The sequence below is a fragment of the Pleurodeles waltl genome, chromosome 11 (genome assembly GCF_031143425.1).
Source record: "Pleurodeles waltl isolate 20211129_DDA chromosome 11, aPleWal1.hap1.20221129, whole genome shotgun sequence".
NCBI lineage: Eukaryota > Metazoa > Chordata > Amphibia > Caudata > Salamandridae > Pleurodeles > Pleurodeles waltl.
In genome coordinates, this window is record NC_090450.1 from 694,601,666 (window position 1) to 694,622,800 (window position 21,135).

Consider the following 21,135-nt stretch of genomic DNA (forward strand, 5'->3'; position numbering starts at 1 on the left):
AGGTCACTTGGTTTTGTTTTTGGTTTTAATGATTCTATATTAGACTAAGACATCTCTATGAGACATTCAGGTATGAGTAAAATATGTTAGCGCTAGTGCCATACTGACCAGACTTTTTCTTTATTGCTTGCAGTCGAACAAGGTTCCAGTGGTGCAACACTCCCATCACATGCATCCCCTGACTCCGCTTATCACCTACAGCAACGAACACTTCTCACCAGGCACGCCACCTCATCTCTCGCCTGAGATAGACCCAAAGACAGGTGAGTGAGCAGCAGCCTTAAGTTGAGTAAATCATCGCAGTGTCCACCAATGGCACTGTGATGCAGTGCAAAGGCACACTGGCCTGTACAGAAATTGATAACTCACGCTAGCATGCTGTGCCCAGAAAAGCAGACAAGGCATGGGTATGTGTCAGGCGTCATTGGCAGGAGAGGTTTGATTTCCAGTAAAAGTTATGCCATGTAAACTCCATGGAATGGGTACAACAGTTTTCAAGTAATTTTCAAAGGAGAGAATGCACTTGTACTAAACAACACATATAAAGTGTTACATCACTAGTAAAAAAAAATATATGTAACTGGATCACTTATCAACTTGTGTGACAACACATCATAGAGGGAAAGAGGCATTGTGCATTGATACTTCAGACTTGGGTGAAGGAGGGTAATCCTCATTATGCAGCTTGAAAATATCTTTGATTGGGTGATACTTCAGATTTGGATGAAGAAGGGTAATCCTCATTATGCAGCTTGAAAATATCTTTGATTGGGTGGTTGCAGACTGTCTATAGAGTAGAATCAGGATGTGGGTTTTTCTAATGTCCGAAATTCTGCTTTACTTATGTTCACCAATTTAGTTTTGATTTTACACCTCACCTTGCACTATTTACTCTAGGAATTCCACGGCCGCCTCACCCGTCGGAACTCTCACCGTGTTATCCCTTGTCTCCAGGAGCTGTTGGCCAAATCCCTCATCCTCTAGGCTGGCTGATGCCACAGTAAGGTTTTTTTTTTTTTTAACTGCTTTATCGCTACATCATTTAAATACCCCGCATCTCTGCGTATTACGTTTTCCCTTTCCCAGACTCCTTTGTGTTTTTCACCCCTTTCACTCTGCAGTCTACCTACTGCATTCTCTTGTTTTGCTATTTTCCTTTGTCTTCTCTCCACCCATTAGTCCTCCTGTCTTATTTGTTGTCTCTCTTATATCTCTTTTTTATTCCTTGTTCTAAATGTTATTATGCGTATAGGAAAAAAAGTCAGAACCTGGAACGTTGCTGTCATCATTTATTTATGATATATATGTAGCTTAACAGCACAAAACCACAAAGCAGTGGTGTGCTGTACATAATGGAGATTCTACTGTGGTTAGTGAAGAAATGTGGGGGACGCTTGTGATATTGGTGGAGGGGTACAAAAACAATGGCTAGGGTTTACAGTGCAAAAGGGGAATTATGCATACAAGGATTGGTGAGAATGTGAGAAGAGTGGCAGAACTTCAGATAGACGAGAAGGTGAATTTGGAGTGGGACCTGTTTGAGGTGGTCTGTCATCTGCGTCATTTCACTTTGAGATGTAGCTTGAATAGATTCGTTTTCAGTTCCTTGTGGACGTGAGAAGGGATAAAGTCTCGAAGATTTGAAATGGAATATGATTCAGATCCTTCTTGTTCTATATTAGTCTGATATGGTTCCGCGCTATGAGTTACGTTTGACAGTGTAATGCTTCATCTCAGGAAAAGGATGGGTTTTGTGGCATTTGCTGAAACAGGTATGGCTATGTATTCCTCAGAAGGTAGGTGGTGAGTGCGTAGTTTGCACGTCCTTTCAGAGGTGAAGTGTGTTTACAACAACAGACCTTTCCATTCCCTATTATGTTGTCATTATTTCCTTTTATATTTCATATTTGTGGCATCAGGATAAAACTGTGAGTAACTAAGCTGTCTTCTTTGCTTCCTTAATTAAGGCAGGGTCAGCCGATGTATTCCATCCCTCCCGGAGGATTTCGATACCCGTATCCAACTCTGGCTATGAATGCTTCTATGTCGAGGTGAGTACACTCTGTGCTTGATCCTATGATCACTTACTTTGAATCCAAGTGTGTCCAATATGTGTTTCTTCCACTTCAGGTCGATGAAATAAGTATCAGTAAGTTGGGTAACAATAAATATCTGTTAAAGGGCAAGCCATCCACAGTTAAACATACACTTCACAAATTCACATCATGCCATGGGTCCCAGCAGAATGCTGAGGCAAGGCCTTATTACTAATTCCTCGTTGCAGTCTCCGTTGTTAAACTCCTTATGGAAATACTAACAGATCTTAATTGCTATCATGGAAAGGGGCATTCAGACAGCAGCCACTGCTGTTCCACAGCACGATCGTGAGCCTAATGTCTCAAAGGACCACTGTTCTGACCTATCGTACTGTATATTTCAAGGCCTAGATCCTCATGCAGCACTGACCATGAATCTCACACAGCTTTTATTGGCTTTCTGGCTCTGTAGAGATGGTATTAAGGTCTAAGGTCTTCTTTGGTTCTGAGCATTACAATATTTTCACCAAGTCTGTGCCTTTCGTTTATTGCAAAGATTCTGTCTTGCAGTCCCCTTATTGTGTGCATCTTTCTTCTGGATTTCTTTGAGGTTTCACTCCAACACAGCTCATGGGATCCTGTGGTGGACTGATGCTAAATGGTAGACATTTTTTGACTAGATAGTACAATTTCAGGGTTGGTGGAGGATCATTTTTGTGTTGATTGGCAGTGCCTTCCATTCCCAAAGTCCAGCCTTGGTCTCCTCGCAGCATATGGCTTATGTTCCAGTTACTGTCTGCTTTTAACATTCGGGACTGGCATGGGCAGACAGGTAATGAATGCCCTGTACAGTACGAGTACCTCTGCACTTAGGGTTTTGCCCTGCATTGGTCCAGAAACAGTTTTTTCTTCAAACATTTTTTAAAGAATCGGTGTCCTGTCTCGTCACTGGCAGGTACGTATTTCCGGGCAGTGTTAAGTTAGTGTGAAGGATGTTAACCTTTCTGAGACTACAGTCCTTCAAAAGCATGTGGTCGTAGCTCAGAGCTGAGCCTGGGTCTTCCTTGATGAATATATATCATAAACAGTCCACTGCCCTCCTTCCCAAATCCCTAGAAGCTGATACTTTTCTCCTTGATTCAGTTTGCTGCTACCCATTTCGTATTAACAGAGTTGTCTCTCTCGTTTTCTTTGCATAGCTTGGTCTCCAGTAGGTTCTCTCCACATATGGTGCCCCCTCACCATCATGGCTTGCACACATCTGGCATTCCTCATCCTGCCATCGTGTCTCCAGTCGTGAAACAAGAGCACTCGCCTGGGGGGATGAGTCCTAGCATGAACTCGTAAGTGATTGCAACATTATTGAATACTTGTGTGATGGAGTGACTTGGAGGTCTTTGTGTCTACAGTTTATTTATACATTCTACTCTTTTGGAGACCCGGTAGCCTATTGTAGAGGTTTGACTTACGCATGTTCTTGAGGCCTGTATTGGAAGGACGACTGAGTGAAGAATGCATTGACTGTTTCAGGGTCTTCTGGGAAGAGCTGTTTAAATGGGGTTTTGGTGGGAACTCAGTTGATGGGTAGAATATGTTAATGCTCAGGCTTGATTGGGCTTAATGATTTTTTCATCACTTTTCATGTAGCTTTGAAAGATAAAATGCTTTGGTCATTCATTACTGTTGATGACTGTTCTTTCGCAACAGAAAGTCCCCTATCACGGTTAAGAAGGAAGAGGAGAAGAAGCCCCACGTCAAGAAGCCTCTCAACGCATTCATGTTGTACATGAAGGAGATGAGGGCGAAAGTAGTGGCAGAGTGCACACTCAAGGAGAGTGCTGCCATCAACCAGATCCTTGGAAGAAGGGTAGGTTCCCTTTCATTCCCCCTTGCTTTCATCACTGTTTAGTAAGGTTTCATGTAATTACAGATATGTACAATGATGTTGTGGTTAGGATCATTTATATACCACTGAACAACATGGAACTACCCCATCACTGGAATCTAAACAGGAGTTCTCACGATACCTTTTAATATTCATGCCAGACTTATAGTAAAAGTCTATTGCAAGTACCTGGTCCTGTTAAATATATGTATGAGCTTCAGCCCAGTATCGGAATGCTTGCTACCTTTACCCCTTGTCAGAAGCAGATTGGGCAAGAGTGGATGATATAAAAGATCAAGATGATCGATCCTCTCCACAGTAGATGGATTCACCAACCACAACGGAGACTTACTCAAAATTACAGAAATAGGGCCAGATGTATCAAACATTTTTGCGATCGTTAACGGCCCAACGGTTGGTATGTAACAAGTCCAATTTGCGATTCGGTAACTTGTTACCGAATCGCAAATTGGATTTGCGACTACATACCGATTCAGTATTAGGAAGAGGCGTGTCAAGGGCGTCCCTTCCTAATACCAAATCGCAAAGGTATGTATGATTGTTTTGTGACGGTCAATGTTGTCACAAAACAATCGCAGTTACCACCTACTTCAAGTAGGTGGTAACCCATTTGCAAAGGGAAAGGGGTCCCCAAGGGACACCTTCCCCTTTGTGAATGCATGCAAAAACGTTTTTGAAGAGCAGGCAGTGGTCCCACTGCCTACTCCTAAAAAATGAAAAGAAAACTTCATTTTTAAACGCATCCCGTTTTCCTTTAAGGAAAACGGGCTCCATTAAAAAAAAATAAAAAAAAGATTGCTTTACTGAAAAGCAATCACAGACATTGTGGTCTGCTGAGCTCAGCAGGCCACCATCCCTGTGATTGTAGCCATTCGCAATGGCTCGCGAATTGCGACCTACTACATGAATATTAATGAGGTAGGTCGATTTGAGAGCCCTTGTGAATCGCAGTTTGAAACTCCTGGAGTTTCATACATTCCAATAGCGATTACTTAATTGCGATTCGCTAAAAATCGCAATTAGATAATCGCTATTATAAAAAATTATACATCTGGCCCATAGTCTCAATCATTCTGAGCAGGCAGCTGATTAACAGGTTGTAGCTACAGCTGGTTCTGTCACCTGCATAGCCTATAAATGATTAAGTGCTGTTTTCGCGTCATCTAAAAAAAGATTTGTGGTGAATGCTTGATGGGCTCAACATTGGATTTAAACCACATGTGTGAGGTAAAGTTATGTTATTGAGTCTTATATTGCGCCAAACTCTCCCCAAAGGGGTATCCTTGCGCAGTGGGTAAAGCAAAACACAGTAGAATAGAGAGATGGAACTTCCAAGGTTTTAAGAGCTTTTTAGGGATGTCAGTCTAAAATTCTGAAGGAGAGTAATAAGACAACAGAAAGGAAAAGAAGCAAACTCCTGGTCTAGCATGGTTATGAGCCTGATGTGCAGAGGAGCTAGATTGGAGGAACCTAAAGCCCTTAGGGGTCTGTAAAAATAGAATATGCTCTTAAGGTGCCTTTAGTACTGCAGGAGAGGTTTCATCTCCAGCAAAGATGCAGCTAGTTTTATCAAGATAGCATTGCGTATCACTCCACTTTGAAAAGAAATGTACCAGCGCCCAACAGAACCCAAGTGTTCTTCAAGATAGTCTGCTAGGTGTGCACTGCAGCATCATCACATTGAGAGCTCTTTTCTGTGTTATAACATCACTACAGGGTATTGCCTCAGTGCACTGATCTCAGACTGAGATCTATCTGTAGTCACATTACATGATCTCTTAGTAGGAGGCCATTACTGCAGTGAGATCCCTTTGGGAGCTGCCATCACTATACTTAAAATGTATTTCCACAGTAATATCACACCAAAGCCGCTCCTTCCAGAGTAACATCTCAGTGGGCTCTCTTTCACATAGCACAATGCAGTTACACAGGTTGTGCCTATCCTGAAATGATGTGTATGTGGCATTCCTATATTGCAAACCTAGCCAAAAGGTAGCAGGGTGCTCTCTATATGGTCAAAGACAAGCACACAAAATCAACGAGTGATAGGGGAGATTGGTGGTTTGTAGTCTATTTAATGCATTGTTACATCACACCGGAAACTGCCCTTTAGTGGTGACATACCGGTAGCTCCCATTACTTTAATGACATCACAGGGAGCTGAAAATAAAAAGATTACCAGCTGCTGTTAGTGGAGTGACATCAGTGGGAGCTGGAGCTGCCTTGAGTGCAGTGACGTCCCGCTAGTTGCAACCTTCATTTCGGTGCTCTCACTTTAGATGCTACCATCATACAAGGAGTTGCGATTACCATAGTGACATCACACTGGGATCTACAGTTACTACAATTACTTCAGTGACATCACCCTGGCAGCTTCCTTTAGTGCAGCCGTTCTTAACCTTTAGGTTTCAGTTGACCCCCACTGAATCATTACTTGAATCCAGGGACCCCCGTGATTCACTATTGGAATCCGTGGACCCACAGCCTAAGCAATCTCTGTGATTTGGACCTCAAACAATAAACAAACATATAAAAACAAGTAGCAAAGGCTATGTTGACTATTTTGTGTAATTCACAATCAAATGTTGAAAACTTTTTTTAAATGTAAACGTTGCTTGCTTATTTGTATATTATTAATGTTAATTGATGAATTTTGGTATTATATAAGACAGTAGCAGAACCTCTGGTTAGGCCACACGGACCCCTAGGGATCCTCGGACCACAGGTTAAGAACCACTGCTTTAGTGGATTGACATCCTACTTGGACCTGCCTTGCATGCAGCCTTTACTACAGTAACATGAGATGGGGAGGGGCCTTCATTTCTGTGACATTGCACTGGGAGCTGCCTTTATTGATGACGCAACAAAGGGATATCGGTGGAAGTAAATTTGATGCATACTTCTAATAAACAATTACCACACTAAGTATGCCTGTGAAAAGTGAACCATAAAAATAACCAAAGTAAAATCTGAAAAAACTGAAATAATTGTTTCCTAAAAATGCAGCTATGTGTGCTAGGCAGTTCGGGAGAAGCTTTTCTACAAGACTGAGTACAGGGCCTATCCTCTTGCCTTGGAAACACGCATGAGATTGTAATTACACAATAGCAGGCTGGTTTAATTCCCAAAAATATCAACTTTTGGTCAAGTTCAGGCAAAAGGAATGCTTTTTTTTCACTTCCATAAATGTTTATGGACCTGCTGTGCAGCCCATGATTCTTGGCGGAAAAGGCTGCTTGAAGGGCTGAAACCATAGGATATTTTTGGTACCACCGTCATAAGCTGTGTTTGCTTTTAGTGCCATCTGGGTAATTATCCTTTTAGGAATATAGGCCTCATTATAACATTGGCAGCAAATGCCGCCTACCGCCATGGTGACAGCTGCCAACATACCGTCGCCGTGGCTACCAACCGTCCACCAAAATATGACCGTAGCTGGAATTCTGCCAGAAGGACGGCGGTAAGGTGGCACTGCTGCTAGCAGCAGCGCCACGGCAGCAAAATGCCTCCGACCGTATCATGAGCCATGATACGGGCTGGCGGTGTTCTGCTGGCGCACGCTGCTGCTGGCAGCAGCGCCACACCCCATCTCCTGCCGGAGGACCCCCTGCAAGCGGGGGTGTGGGGTCTTGTGTGTGGGGGTGTGTGACTGTGTTTGTGTGCATGCATGCGGGTGTGAGGCTTGTGGAATGCTTGTGTGCATGAATGGGTGTGAGATTGCGTGTGTGCTAGTATGTATGTTTGTGAGTGTTGTGTGTCTGTATTAATGTATGCATGTGTGGGTGAATGTGGGTATGCGTGTGTATGAGTGTGTATGTATTAATTCCCTAGCACTGATAGTGCCTACCGCCATGGTTTTCGTGGCGGTACAGAAGCCACAGAAACCATGGCGGTGGGTGGGGTCATAATGCCATGGGCTACCTAGTGACAGCCGCCGGGCTGGAGACTGTAGTCTCGAGCCTGGCGGTCACTGTGCCAATGTCATAATAGTGGCGGTATGTACTGCCAGCCTGTTGGCGGTAATACCACCACTATTACACCGACCACCGTGGTCCTAATGACCCCCCATAGTCCTTTGAAATGATTATCCCTATGCCACTGACCTCTTGAAACTGCAGTCGGAAACTCTCACTTGTTTACTTCAACTAGATGTCTTGCACGTTTTATGCTGACCAAGATGCTTACATGCCGTCTTTTCCCGTTTCCTCTGATTGTTTTCAGTGGCATTCGTTATCCAGAGAGGAGCAAGCAAAATACTACGAACTAGCACGGAAAGAACGGCAGCTGCACTCCCAGCTCTATCCCACGTGGTCTGCGCGTGATAACTACGTAAGTCTTCTGGCGCGCTCTTAACCACAGGAGCGGGAAGGTGGGCGCTTCCAAAGTGAACTTTTGCCAAATGCCAGAAATAGTGAGGATTAGTCAAGGTAAACAGATGAAGTTTCGGGGTTGTAAGTATGGGATCACATTGCCACATGTATGATGTTTCAGTTCAGAGGCAGGTTAGTAACGTTTGTTTTTGTAGAACCGGTTGCCACACGGCCGCACACAATGGGTCTTTCCTCATTTCCAAGAAGATCACACACAAAAAAGCTTACAGCCCCTTCTTTCTTTCTTTCTTTCTTTCTTTCTTTCTTATAAAGCCTTTTACAAGGAACTAAATATTGCAACAACACAGGCACCATGGTTGAGCCATGTCTAGATCATTTAGGCTGTTTGAAACTTCCGAACGTTTCCTATTGTTCACTCGTTCAGGAAGATCACGCTACTTGGACTGTAAAAACTTTCAACACATTTGAGCTTACTGAGAATCCCGGTTAGTTCAGATACCGAAACACTTTTTGGGCCAGTTGTTGTTGATGAAATCAGATTTTTTTCTGTCGATGTTTGTATGTTTTATCTGTTATGCCACACACCAAAGAAAGCACAAAGGAAAAGAAACAGCTAAGCCTTAAAAGATTCACGTTATGCCATGGGAAACTCCCGGACACAGACGTCCTTTTATAATGCCTCGAGTGTCTGAGGTGCAAATAGCATGAAAACTTTATTATGTAATATTTGGTAAGTGCGCATCACACAGAAAATACTACGGTGACCAGAACAGCCAGGTCTTTAATTGCTCACAAAAATAAATTACGGTTTCAAAAATATTTTGAGGTATATGATAGTGAAAATGTGCAAGCGCCATACTCTCTAAAATAACTGTTGTTAATAATACTCGATGTAATAGTACTGACGTGCAGAAAGAGGGTCTTGAACTGAAAATGGTGGTCTGCAGAACTGAGGGAGAGAAGGCAAGGATTATTCTTTTTAGGAGACTGCATAGTCTAATTTAAATACAGCAATGAGCACAGTACTGTCTGCTTGAGACTCTCAATCAACGGGGATCAAGGGCAGATGTCAGAACCCATTGAAAATGCAGTTCAAATATTGTCTTTTAAAATGGGGAAGCCATACTGAGTGATGGAGGTTATACAAGGTATAATCCAGAAACCATTATCTAGAGACCTTAGTGTGGGTGTGATGTAATACTAGCACTTACATATGAGTTGATAGCCCTGAACACCAGTAGACAAATATTTCCAGAGCACCTAGAGGTGGAACAACGGGAGTAAATATAGCTGGAACACCCTTTCTTAAGAACTCCCTCCCCCCCCGCATATGGGGGTATCTTTTTGCTTCTATTTACCTGGCCATGTCCTTGTTGATGTCGGTCAGCTTGTTTGCAGTTGTGATTGCGTTAAAGTTCAAAATCTGAGTCGCCAGAAAGTTTTTTTTTTATTTAATATATTTTATTTTTATATTTTTTTTAACACTTGTCACATATTTTTTGCTGGGGAGTTTCAACTTGAGTCTTCCTTATTTGTGCTCCTTGCTTTAAAATTAATTATGCATAACTCCTTAATCCACTACACCTTTCAACAAACTCCTGCAAGTCTGGAGCCAGAGTACAAAGTGTCCGACATGGACAGTCCTAACTCTGGATTTCAGTGTAGAGGATATGAATACTTTCTCTAAGGTGAAGGTTTGCTGTGAATGGTTGAGTACCTTTGACCACTGTCTGTTGCTCAGTCTTTTTCTTTCTCCATTGTCTCTTTCAGGGGAAGAAGAAGAAAAGAAAGAGGGAAAAACAGCCACAGCAGCCGCACCAGCACCAGCACCAGCACCAGCATCAGCACCAGCCGATGCATGAAGCAGAGAGTAAGTATTTCCACTTTGTGCTTCTTGTAAGCTGTGAAAACTCGATAGCAGAACGGCAGTTGGAGCACCACTGGGCACCACTGGGCACCACTATGCTTCTGGTGACTGGCTGGCGAGCACTAGTACCTTAGCATTCTGTCAGTACTTTGGGTTCTGACTTTAGGAGAAGCAGACATAAGGCTTGGTGTAAGGCAGGTAAGTGACCTGTGTAAACTTGTCCTGTGAGTTGTTGATGCGAAAGCATCTCGCCAGTTTCAAGGCAAGCCAAGTGTTTGGCTTATGGCAAAAAGGGCATACAATTGATATTGGAAAGAAAGCTGATTTCATAAGTTAAAAACGGTTATTAATGTAGATTTTTCTTCCTGAAGCATTCTAACAATGGCTCCAATCTGTAAGAATGTGCTGATTTCCTATCTGTCTTTTTCTCCGAGTGGGGCCGTTCTCCTTAGTATGCCCTAGTCCACAGTTCTCTGACGCCCAAGCCTGTCAAACCCAGTTAGATCCTCACTCTTCTTCAGAAACTCAGCACAGACCTTTCTGTCCTTTGGATACGTCGCCTGTGTTCTGGAGACCAATGAAAAAGCAATCTCATTTTCGTTTATTTTTATTAAATCAGATGAAATACAGCAGCCAATTTTGTGCCTATCATGATCTGAGGAGACCATCGATTTTCCTGGTGTTGCTTTTTTAGATCAGATTATACTGTGTTCTCGATTTTTTTCTTGCAATTTTTATGGTTTGCTTTTTAAAACGCTCCTTTATTCATCTGTAAAGCTCCAGTATGTGAAAGTCATTTTTTTGTACATTTTCTTTTTTTCCTTTTTGCCCGGCTGTAATTTAGCAATATTAGATCCTATCTGTTGATGCCCCTTTGTTAGCTCATGTTAAGTCAAGAATTATGTCTATCACGTACAAGTGGTGGTTTGGGATTTGTGAGCCATTACTCCTAGGTTTGTGTCTCATGGTGATGGCTTTAAAGGTTCCCAAATTTTTAAAGAAGCTACCAGTGGAATGTCACACCCTCCAAGCTGCTCTTTCCTTTAAGAACACCCTTAACATCTACTTGTTCTACCAAGCTGTTTCCTGCATCTTCCCACTCGTCCCCGCCTGGTGTTGTGCTTGTCCCTACGTGCCTTGCTTGATATTTGGTGCTTCCATTGGATTTGTCTAGGCACAATCTGAGTTTTTGATGTGCATTCTACAAATAGTGTTATCAAAACAAATATATGGTACCCATACTGACTATCATTTGGTCTGGAAGAACTAGCAATTTCATCACTTTTTATCTGACCTGTATGTATATTTCTGTCCATACCTAATTTCAAAGAGCTTGTTTTTTGTTTGAGAACCAAGTAGAACCAGAACACAATGTCTTCACTATATGCAAGTCTCCAATGGTGGTTCAAGAACTTACGCCATTTCAAACATTTTCTAAAGCCTTAATCCTCTGAAGTAATTAAAATAGCTTTAATGCGGCAGCAATGCTGGTACTGTGGCATCAAAACACGACTGAAATATTCCCACTACACTCTAAGCATCTTTGCTCACTGCAGAGACTTTAATAGTAATTTAATGCTGTTTTGAAAAGCCAAGTCATATATACGTTTTGATTGGGAAAAATGTGTCTTCCCATTATCCAGTTCCTTCGAGAACCTGAATGAGAACAATTTGGCCAGATACGATTATGTTAGTTGCTAACCTCAATTCCGAGATCGTCCACAGCGCTCCTGTAGGTTTTCTACCATTACTGTAGTATTAAAAATTAGGATATTACAAACATTTGCCTGACTGTTCTCTCATCATTCTTGACTCCGCCTGTTGTCTTGGATAGGATTGATAATTAGCATCTTTAAACATTTTAGGGTATCGAAAGTGCAAAGGACATTTTTGTCTGCACTAAAATTCAGCACAGAGTGCAAAATCCTCTATCTCGACCCGGTGACCAATTTTTCCTTAATGCGTGTGACTTAGTTGGACAAGGTGTGACACTTAGAATCATCTTTATAAGCCAGATCCTGTAAATAATGGGCATGAATGTTTTTCTTTAAAGCTCAAATATGGCATTCAATTAATTCAGGCTTTTTTTTAAGACTCATTGTGCCCCTTGTTTAGCTCTAATAAAGCCATCCTTCTTCATCTTTTAACCATCAAATTACTGCAAATCTGGAACCTAGTTGAGACACCCCGTAAAGCTAAGCACTTCATAGATTAGTTGCCTCTAAAAAGTGTTCTCCAAATGCAAGATATGAGGCACAATTAGAAAATTAAATGAAACTGTAAATGGTTTCCTGGTCTTTGGCATTGCAGTGAGATTTGCCTTATACTCCACTGTATGAGAACACACAAGGATCACCTAGTCCGCATTCAGTACTACCGATAAGTAATTCAACTGAATTTCTCTGCTTGAACAAGCTCAAGTAATTCATAATCCTTCTGATGGATACAACTACCTGTGGATTCCTCACCTAATGAATACTCCCATGGCGCCAGCATTCGACGGAAATCTTCTTCCTAGTCTCTGCACGTCGACGAGGACGTCACTCTAGCCCACGCGACGCCGTCTGACGTCATACAGGCAATAAGAGGTCCTCGACGACGTGCCGACGTCAGTTCCCTTTTTTCCGTGCATTCGAAACGGTTATCTTCGAGGGAGCAACTGTTACTTTCGTGGTTACAGTGTATTTTTGCTGCGTAGTCCTTCGCTACAGTAAGAATGTCGCAGAGAAAGTCGGGTTTTAAGCCTTGTCGTGAGTGTGGGGGCAAGATGTCAGTTACGGACCCTCACTCCGACTGCCTTTGGTGTTTGAGCTCCGACCACGACGTCGCGACTTGCGATTCATGCCAGCACATGAATCCAAAGGCCCTCAAGGAACGTGAGGCGAAGTTGTTTATGGCGAAGTCGAAAAAAGAAAAACATCACAAGAAGACTTCTTCACCAAGGCATCGGCGTCATCGAGACTCCCGGCGCCGTAAAGAATCACGGCGCCATTCAAGCAAGGAGACTCGTTCCAGGTCTTCGGATCGGCGCCGGAGGGCTTGGGAGGTCAGTCCCACGGTCACGCCGCATCCATCGACGCCGTTGCCCTCTCCGGCGTCGCCGACTTCACCTGGACAGGCGTCGGTGATTGAAGTGGTGCAGCCTCAAGTGTTGTCTCCGGCGTCTCAGACGTCGAGGCCGGCGTCGGGGTCGCCTTCGAGACAGGCACCCCAGTATCTGGCTTTTCCCACCCCTGGAGCCGATAGGACCGCATTCCTAAATGCGATGTATACCATCTTCCAACAGATGGCTCCAAGGGGTGCTCCGGCTGGCCCTTTGGCCTTTTCATTGGGTGATCCTGCGCCTCTACGGCCGGCACCCTTTATGCCCTTTCTCCCTTTTGGGAACGTGGGCTCGGCGCCGGTGGCTGCTCCGGTGGCTTCAGAGGGATTGGCCCCGGAGATTTCCATCCCGTCGACGTCGGGATTTCGTCCTGTGACTCCGTTGGGTCCATCCGCTCCGAGTGCTCTTTCATCGGTGCCGAAGTTACCTGTGGCGCCGGACGTGGCGTCGGTGGCTTCTGAAGATCGGCGCCGATCTTCGAATTCGGCGGAGGCATTGTCGACTCCGCGTATCGAGCATAGGCTTCATTCGAGGAGACGTGCTCTCCGTTTATTAGAGGAGCAGGAGTACCAAAGAGTCCTGGAAGAAGGAGAACTAGAGGACTCGGGTGATGGACTGCATGGTCTAGAGACGGCCAGTGGGCTGGACACTTCCCCTGAGTGGGATCTTTCGTCTCCAGGGGAATACACAGAGGAGGCTGCTTCCTTTCACGCAGTGGTACGGAAGGCGGCTAGTTTTCTGGACCTGCCTTTGCCGGTGGTAGAGGCAAAACAGAACATTTTGACAGAGGTGCTACATCCGGCCTCAGCTGCGGCGGAACCACTCTTGCCGTTTAATGACGCTTTGCTGGATCCGGTGCTAGAGGTGTGGAAGAGACCAGTATCTTCCCCAGCGGTTCACAGAGCCGTAGCCAGGAGGTATCGAGCTGCACCAACTGACCCTGGCTTTCTTTCTAGGCACCCTACACCGGAGAGCTTGGTGGTGCAGGCCTCCTGTTCATCCAAATCAGCGCCTGGTTCGTTCCCGACGGTGCCTGGAGACAGGGACTCGAAGAAACTGGATGCGCAGTCCAAGAAGATTTTTTCAGCCTGCAGTCTGCCGTTGAAGGCCACCAATGCAACTTGTATCCTGGGGAGATATATTCATGCTCTTATGGATGACATTTCCTCATCATTTACGGAGCTTCCCCAGGGTCTTTTGGATGTTGTTTCAAATGCCCAGGCTGCCGCGACCCAGATTATTCAGACTGGGCTAGACACAACCGACTCGGTGGCCAGAGCGATGGGCACAACTGTGGTGGCAAGGAGACAGGCCTGGCTCCGTAACTCGGGGTTTTCTGCGGATGTGCAGTCAACCTTATTGGATCTCCCTTTTGATGGGGACAAGCTGTTTGGGGCCAAGGCAGATTCGGCCTTGGAACGTTTTAAGGAGAGCAGGGCCACAGCTAAATCATTAGGGCTCCAAGCTCCTTCTTCCTCTGCCTCTTCCAGATTTTTCAGGAGGTTTCGTGGATTTGGGCGTGGCTCTTCCTCCTCTTCCTTTCGGGGGAGATACCAGCAACCTGCTTCTTCCCATCCCTATAGATCTTTTAGAGGGAGAGGGAGGGCCCGCACCAGAGGAGCCTCTCAGCAGCACTCTGCCTCTTCCTCATCCTCTGGAGGGGTGCAGCAGGGGAAGCAGCCTTAGGCTTCCACCATTTCCCACTCACTCCTCTCCTGTAGGGGGAAGATTACAGCATTTTCTCCGCAAATGGAAGGCTGTTACAACGGACACTTGGGTTCTCAGTATTGTGGGAAAAGGCTACACCCTTCCCTTTCGGGAGTTCCCGCCCCGCCCATCTTATTGTTCAGAAGAACACCTCCTGTTGCTAGAACAGGAGGTTCAAGTCCTCCTTTCAAAGGGCGCGGTGGAGTTGGTCCCAGAGCAGGAAAGGGGTCGAGGTTGTTACTCAAGGTATTTCCTGATTCCCAAGAAGGATGGTCGGTTGAGACCATCCTGGACCTGAGGATCTTGAATTGGTTCCTCAAACAGGAAAAGTTCAAGATGCTGACCCTAGCTCAGGTGCTTTTGGCGTTGAACAAGGAAGATTGGATGGTGTCTGTCGACTTGCAGGATGCTTACTTTCATATCCCGATACTCAAGTCACACAGGAAGTATCTCCGGTTTATGGTGGGATCGCAGCACTATCAGTTTGCGGTCCTTCCGTTTGGTCTTACTTCAGCACCTCGAGTCTTCACGAAGGTGATGTCGGTGGTTGCGGCAGAGCTCAGAAGGAAGGGGATAGCAGTATTCCCTTACTTGGACGACTGGTTGATCAAAGCCAAGTCGCCGGAGCTTGTGTCGCATCATCTGCAGTCAACGACTCAGTTGTTGTTCGACCTGGGTTTTTCGGTGAACGAGCCCAAATCTCACCTGGAGCCCTCTCGGCGCCTCCTGTTCATAGGGGCAGTACTGGATACAACATTGAGTCGAGCCTTTCCTCCGCCTCAGCGGATTCAAGATATTCAGGAATTGGTTCCAATGTTTCGAAATGGAGCGGTAGTTCCAGTCCTCAAGGTCCTTCGTCTGCTCGGTCTGTTTGCCTCCTGCATTCTGTTGGTCACGCATGCTCGCTGGCACATGAGGGCTCTTCAGTGGTGCCTCCGAAGGCAGTGGTCTCAACACAAAGGAGATCTAGAAGGTGCTGTCAAGATCTCCAGAGATGCTGCTGTGGACTTGAAGTGGTGGATTGCGAGCAACAATCTTTCACAAGGAAAGCCGTTCGCGCAGTCACCACCAGTGGCCACGGTCATAACGGATGCTTCCACTCTAGGGTGGGGAGCTCATCTGGGGGATCTGGAGATCAAAGGCCTTTGGTCTCCAGAGGAGCAGATGTTTCATATCAATCTGTTAGAGTTACGGGCTGTACGTCTGGCTCTCAAGGCCTTCCTCCCTTCCCTTCGTGGTCAGTCGGTACAGGTCCTGACGGACAATACTACCACGATGTGGTACATAAACAAACAGGGAGGAGTAGGGTCGTACCTTCTCTGCAGAGAAGCTCTTCGACTATGGTCTTGGGCAAAGGACCATCAGATTTGCTTGGTAGCAAATCATCTGGCCGGGGTCTTGAATGTACGTGCGGACAGTCTCAGTCGCCAATTCTCGGCCGACCACGAGTGGCGTCTCCATCCAGATCAAGTCCGTTTAATCTTCCTGATGTGGGGGTTTCCTCGGATAGATCTGTTTGCCACTCGGGAGAACGCGCATTGTCCGTTATTCTGCAGCCTCCAGTATCCGATGCAGGGAGCGTTAGGGGACGCGTTTCAAATAACCTGGTGCAGCCAGTTGCTTTACGCGTTTCCTCCCATACCCTTGATTCCTCGAGTATTGAGGAAGATTCGCCAAGACCGGGCGCTAGTCATCTTAATAGCTCCGGATTGGCCAAGGAGGGTGTGGTACTCCGACCTTCTCCAACTCTCAATGTTCCCTCCGCTCCGTCTCCCTTTCAGGGCAGACCTCCTCTCGCAGTCGCAGGGGCAGGTTTTACACCCCAACCTGCACCTACATGCCTGGAGATTGAACGGGGCAACCTGAGTTCCTTCTCTCTCCCGCCTGATGTAGTGGATGTTATATTAGCGGCCAGGCGACACTCCACTAAATCTATCTACGCTAATAGGTGGTCTAAATTTGTTGCGTGGTGTGGAGAGAGGCAGATTGATCCCTTACATGCTCATCTATCGGACGTTTTGTCTTTTGCTCTCTCTCTAGCGCAGAAAGGTTGTGCAGTGGCTACCATTAAGGGTTATTTGTCGGCCTTGTCAGCCTTCATTTGTCTTCCAGACCAACCATCGTTATTTAAATCCCCTATTGTTATCAGATTCTTGAAAGGTCTTCTAAATAAATATCCTCCAAAACCATTCGTTATGCCGCAATGGGATTTGTCCTTGGTCCTGACTTTCCTTATGGGGTCCGCTTTTGAGCCTATGCATTCTTGCCCCTTAAGGTATTTGGTTATAAAAACAGTTTTCCTGGTAGCGATAACATCTGCAAGGAGAGTGAGTGAGTTGCAGGCCTTATCTGTAAAGCCCCCTTATACAACTTTTTATGGGGATATGGTGGTGTTGAGGACCAAGGCTGCTTTCCTCCCGAAGGTTGTTTCACCCTTCCATTTGGCTCAGACAATTACTTTGTCCACGTTCTATCCTCCGCCTCATCCTTCTAAAGAGGAAGAAAGACTGCACCGTCTGGACCCAAAGAGGGCGTTGAGCTTCTTTATTGATAGAACAAAGGATTTCAGGCTGGAGGATCAGCTGTTCATCGGGTACGTGGGCAAGAGGAGAGGAAAGGCAGTCCACAAGAGAACACTCTCCAGGTGGGTGGTTCTTTGCATTAAAATCTGTTACTCTTTGGCAAAGAAGGACCCTCCTGAGGGCATTAGAGCTCATTCCACCAGAGCTAAGTCGGCCACTTCGGCCTTGGCCAGGGGTGTTCCTGTGGTTGACATCTGCAAGGCCGCAACTTGGTCGTCCCTTCACACTTTTGCGAAACATTACTGTTTGGACTCTGAGGTCAGAAGGGACGGCCATTTTGCACGGTCGGTGCTGCAGGATTTCTTGGTTTGACCATTTAGGCACCCGCCACCGGGCGTGGTACTGCTTTGGGACTCTATTCATTAGGTGAGGAATCCACAGGTAGTTGTATCCATCAGAAGAACGAGTTACTTACCTTCGGTAACGACTTTTCTGGTGGATACATTCGCTACCTGTGGATTCCTCACGGTCCCACCCGCCTCCCCGTTGCCTTTCTGGTCTTACCAAGTAATCCTTGAGTGCGCTCCTCTTGGTCTTCAAGGTTGCAATAGACGTTGTATATATGGATACGTGTGTATATTATCTGTATATATATATATATATATGTATATATATATATGTATATATGTATATATATATATGTATATATCTTTGTGTACATACATGATTTGCATATATTTGTTAGTTATATTAAATTTACAGCTATTCATTGCAATATTGTGTATTTTACAAGGTTATGGGATGTTGCCTTGCTCTTTCATTGCATTGGGTGGTTGTTCTCATGCACGTAAAAAATGTTGGTACTGATGTTGGCACGTCGTCGAGGACCTCTTATTGCCTGTATGACATCAGACGGCGTTGCGTGGGCTAGAGTGACGTCCTCGTCGACGTGCAGAGACTAGGAAGAAGATTTCCGTCGAATGCTGGCGCCATGGGAGTATTCATTAGGTGAGGAATCCACAGGTAGCTAATGTATCCACCAGAAAAGTCGTTACCGAAGGTAAGTAACTCGTTCTTTAGGTTCTTGAAATGTCCCAGTAACATCAGATGGTTGCAGTTGCATGCACAAACGAGGTAACACATCATCATACTAGTATAAAGCACTCCTCTCTCATGAATGATGCTGTCATAGGGGAAAATAATTAAGTTGGGTGAGTTATGCATGGTCCTAATCATCCCGCAAATGGGTAATGATTCATATAATAAGGGACTAACACTTGGGTATTTCTTTCCAGGTCAAGAATTTTTGACTTCATTTCAGAGCAAACGTTATGAAGAGCCCATAAACTGTTTTAGAATGGGCTAATTGAATCATGTCTTCCTCTCTTTAAAATAAGCCCTTATTCATATTGTGTATAAATACTCCTATCTTCAGAATAAAGAGAAACTATCAATATTGTTATTTTACCTAATCAGTTGACTTTCTTGGTAATGCCTCCCTGTAACTATTAGTAAGGCCATTTGCACCAAATGAACACTGCTTTGGGTAGATTTTATCAACATTCTACTGACTGCAGCCTTCCATTACATAATTCAGCCGAACGTTGACATCACTTCTATCATACTACCTATCCATAATCATATTACCTCCCTTCTATTATGAAGCCTTGAGATCATCATATTGCAAGCCCGTTTTTGACAAATTCATATTTTATTCAATCATATGTTACACTATGACTTCTCACACGGTGCCAGAATCAAGAGGTAATGCAGGTGGTCTGTTGCATGCAGATTTGTCCTTGTCAGGCTGACACCTAGCATTGGTATTCATCCCCCATCTCCATATACACCAATCATTTCAGTTTCAAATCTATTTCCAAACCGTCTGTTAGGATTTCCACCTTTGGTTCTGCAGATCGAGCGTTTTAATTTCTTTGATTCTGTAAGTGCTTGATTACACAGACTGGTTAGTTCATTAAGTACAATCGAGAGCCAAATGTATCTCAGATGAGCTTTGATTTATATGCTCAGTACTCGATATAGTTGTTATAACTTTTCCTGTTGTGCTACTATTGGTTCCTTGTTTTTCTCTGTCTGGCGATAGTTGGTAGTTACACAAAATGCTGTTGTTTCTGCATGTTCCTAAATGCATTAAAAAACCCACTAATTTGAACAAGAAAAGTATATGATTCTTCTTCCCGCATACTATTTCATTTTCTGCTGGCACCATGCCATTTTGTCCTGCTGGCAGTATGCTGCTTTTTATACTCACATGAAGACCTTCTTGCAGAGTTCTGCTGTGTCTCACCCTGTTTACCTAGGCAGCAGAGCTTGTGACACTTAATTGTGGTACGTAGCTGGTGCTTGTGTCCTTATTTCATTACCACTGCCCTGTTTCTACACAACACGGTGTCATTCTAGAAGTGGGGTAATGTCTCCATTAAAGGAGCTAGGTAGACTTGGGCCAAGGCTGTACTTACTATCTTTAGCAGTTAAACAGTACGTGTAGCCGGGTTGTGGCATTCCTATTGCCCAGGGTCAAGGACAACAAGTATTCAGGTTTATTTTGTCCTTGGGCCAGGTCGGCCCAACCCCCTGCAGCACACTTTGGCTGCCAATTTACAGTACCACATTACAGAGCCGGGAGACACAGTTGCATAGTTGAAAAATATGAGGTGACATACAATGCTCCCAGAATGCTCTCTGATTAAAATTAAATGCAAATATTTGCAGAAGCTTGAAAGCTAAATTGATGATTTTTTGCTTTCAAAATAAAATGTTCACAAAAATGCAACTAGGAAAAAATAAGTTTTGCTAAACTACTGTGAAATGTTAGGTACCATTTCTTTGAAGCATTATTTAGTAGAATGTCGTGATGCATACTAGTATTTCCCAAAAATATTCACAATGGAAAATCAGTGTTACCAGTTTGAACAAGGTTATAGGAAAGATGAATATAAACAAGCACTGACAAGGCCAATAGGTCAGACATTGGTGGTCAGTCTTTTGGTTTTGTCAATGTGTGTCTTTTTTGACATGGCTTTTGTAAAACTTTACTGTTGTGGGAGATGCGGGCCGTCACCATAGTAACAAATACTAGAAAAATCCAAAAATATTTTTTGGTCCCAAAACGCATACCTTGCCAGAGTAGTTTTTAGCACTGAACAAAAAAATGTAGTGTGGCGATATTTCCTTGTGAAAGAGCAGATTAGATCCTTGTAATGAAATGTAACATAGATTGATAGATCACAGAACATGTCACCCATGAGGGTATCTTGGCACTGAGTAGTAGGGGGTTCTGCAAGTAGGATCAGTCACAGTAAAGCCAGCTGACAGTTGGATAGAGAGATTGAATTTTAATAAAACTAAAGGTCTTGCTGGCAGTATGCTGCTTTTTATACTCACATGAAGACCTTCTTACATACAGAGTTCTGCTGTGTCTCACCCTGTTTACCTAGGCAGCAGAGCTTGTGACACTTAATTGTGGCACGTAGCTGGTGCTTGTGTCCTTATTTCATTACCATTGCCCTGTTTCTACACAACACGGTGTCATTCTAGAAGTGGGGTAATGTCTCCATTAAAGGAGCTAGGTAGACTTGGGCCCAGGCTGTACTTACTATCTTTAGCAGTTAAACACTACGTGTAGCCGGGGTGTGTCATTCC

General features: G+C 44.5%; 1 protein-coding gene across 5 annotated transcripts in view; it reads left to right on the forward strand.

Moving 5' to 3' along the window:
* Positions 1 to 21,135, forward strand: part of TCF7L1 (transcription factor 7 like 1) — a 125,839-nt gene that overhangs the window by 98,646 nt on the left and 6,058 nt on the right. For all 5 annotated transcript variants that reach the window (XM_069214235.1, XM_069214236.1, XM_069214238.1 and 2 more), the window contains 7 exons: positions 134 to 263; positions 898 to 1,000; positions 1,968 to 2,051; positions 3,236 to 3,379; positions 3,744 to 3,903; positions 8,164 to 8,271; positions 10,044 to 10,143. In XM_069214235.1, coding sequence (XP_069070336.1) covers positions 134 to 263; positions 898 to 1,000; positions 1,968 to 2,051; positions 3,236 to 3,379; positions 3,744 to 3,903; positions 8,164 to 8,271; positions 10,044 to 10,143 — 829 coding nt within the window. The remainder of the gene's footprint in view (positions 1 to 133; positions 264 to 897; positions 1,001 to 1,967; positions 2,052 to 3,235; positions 3,380 to 3,743; positions 3,904 to 8,163; positions 8,272 to 10,043; positions 10,144 to 21,135) is intronic.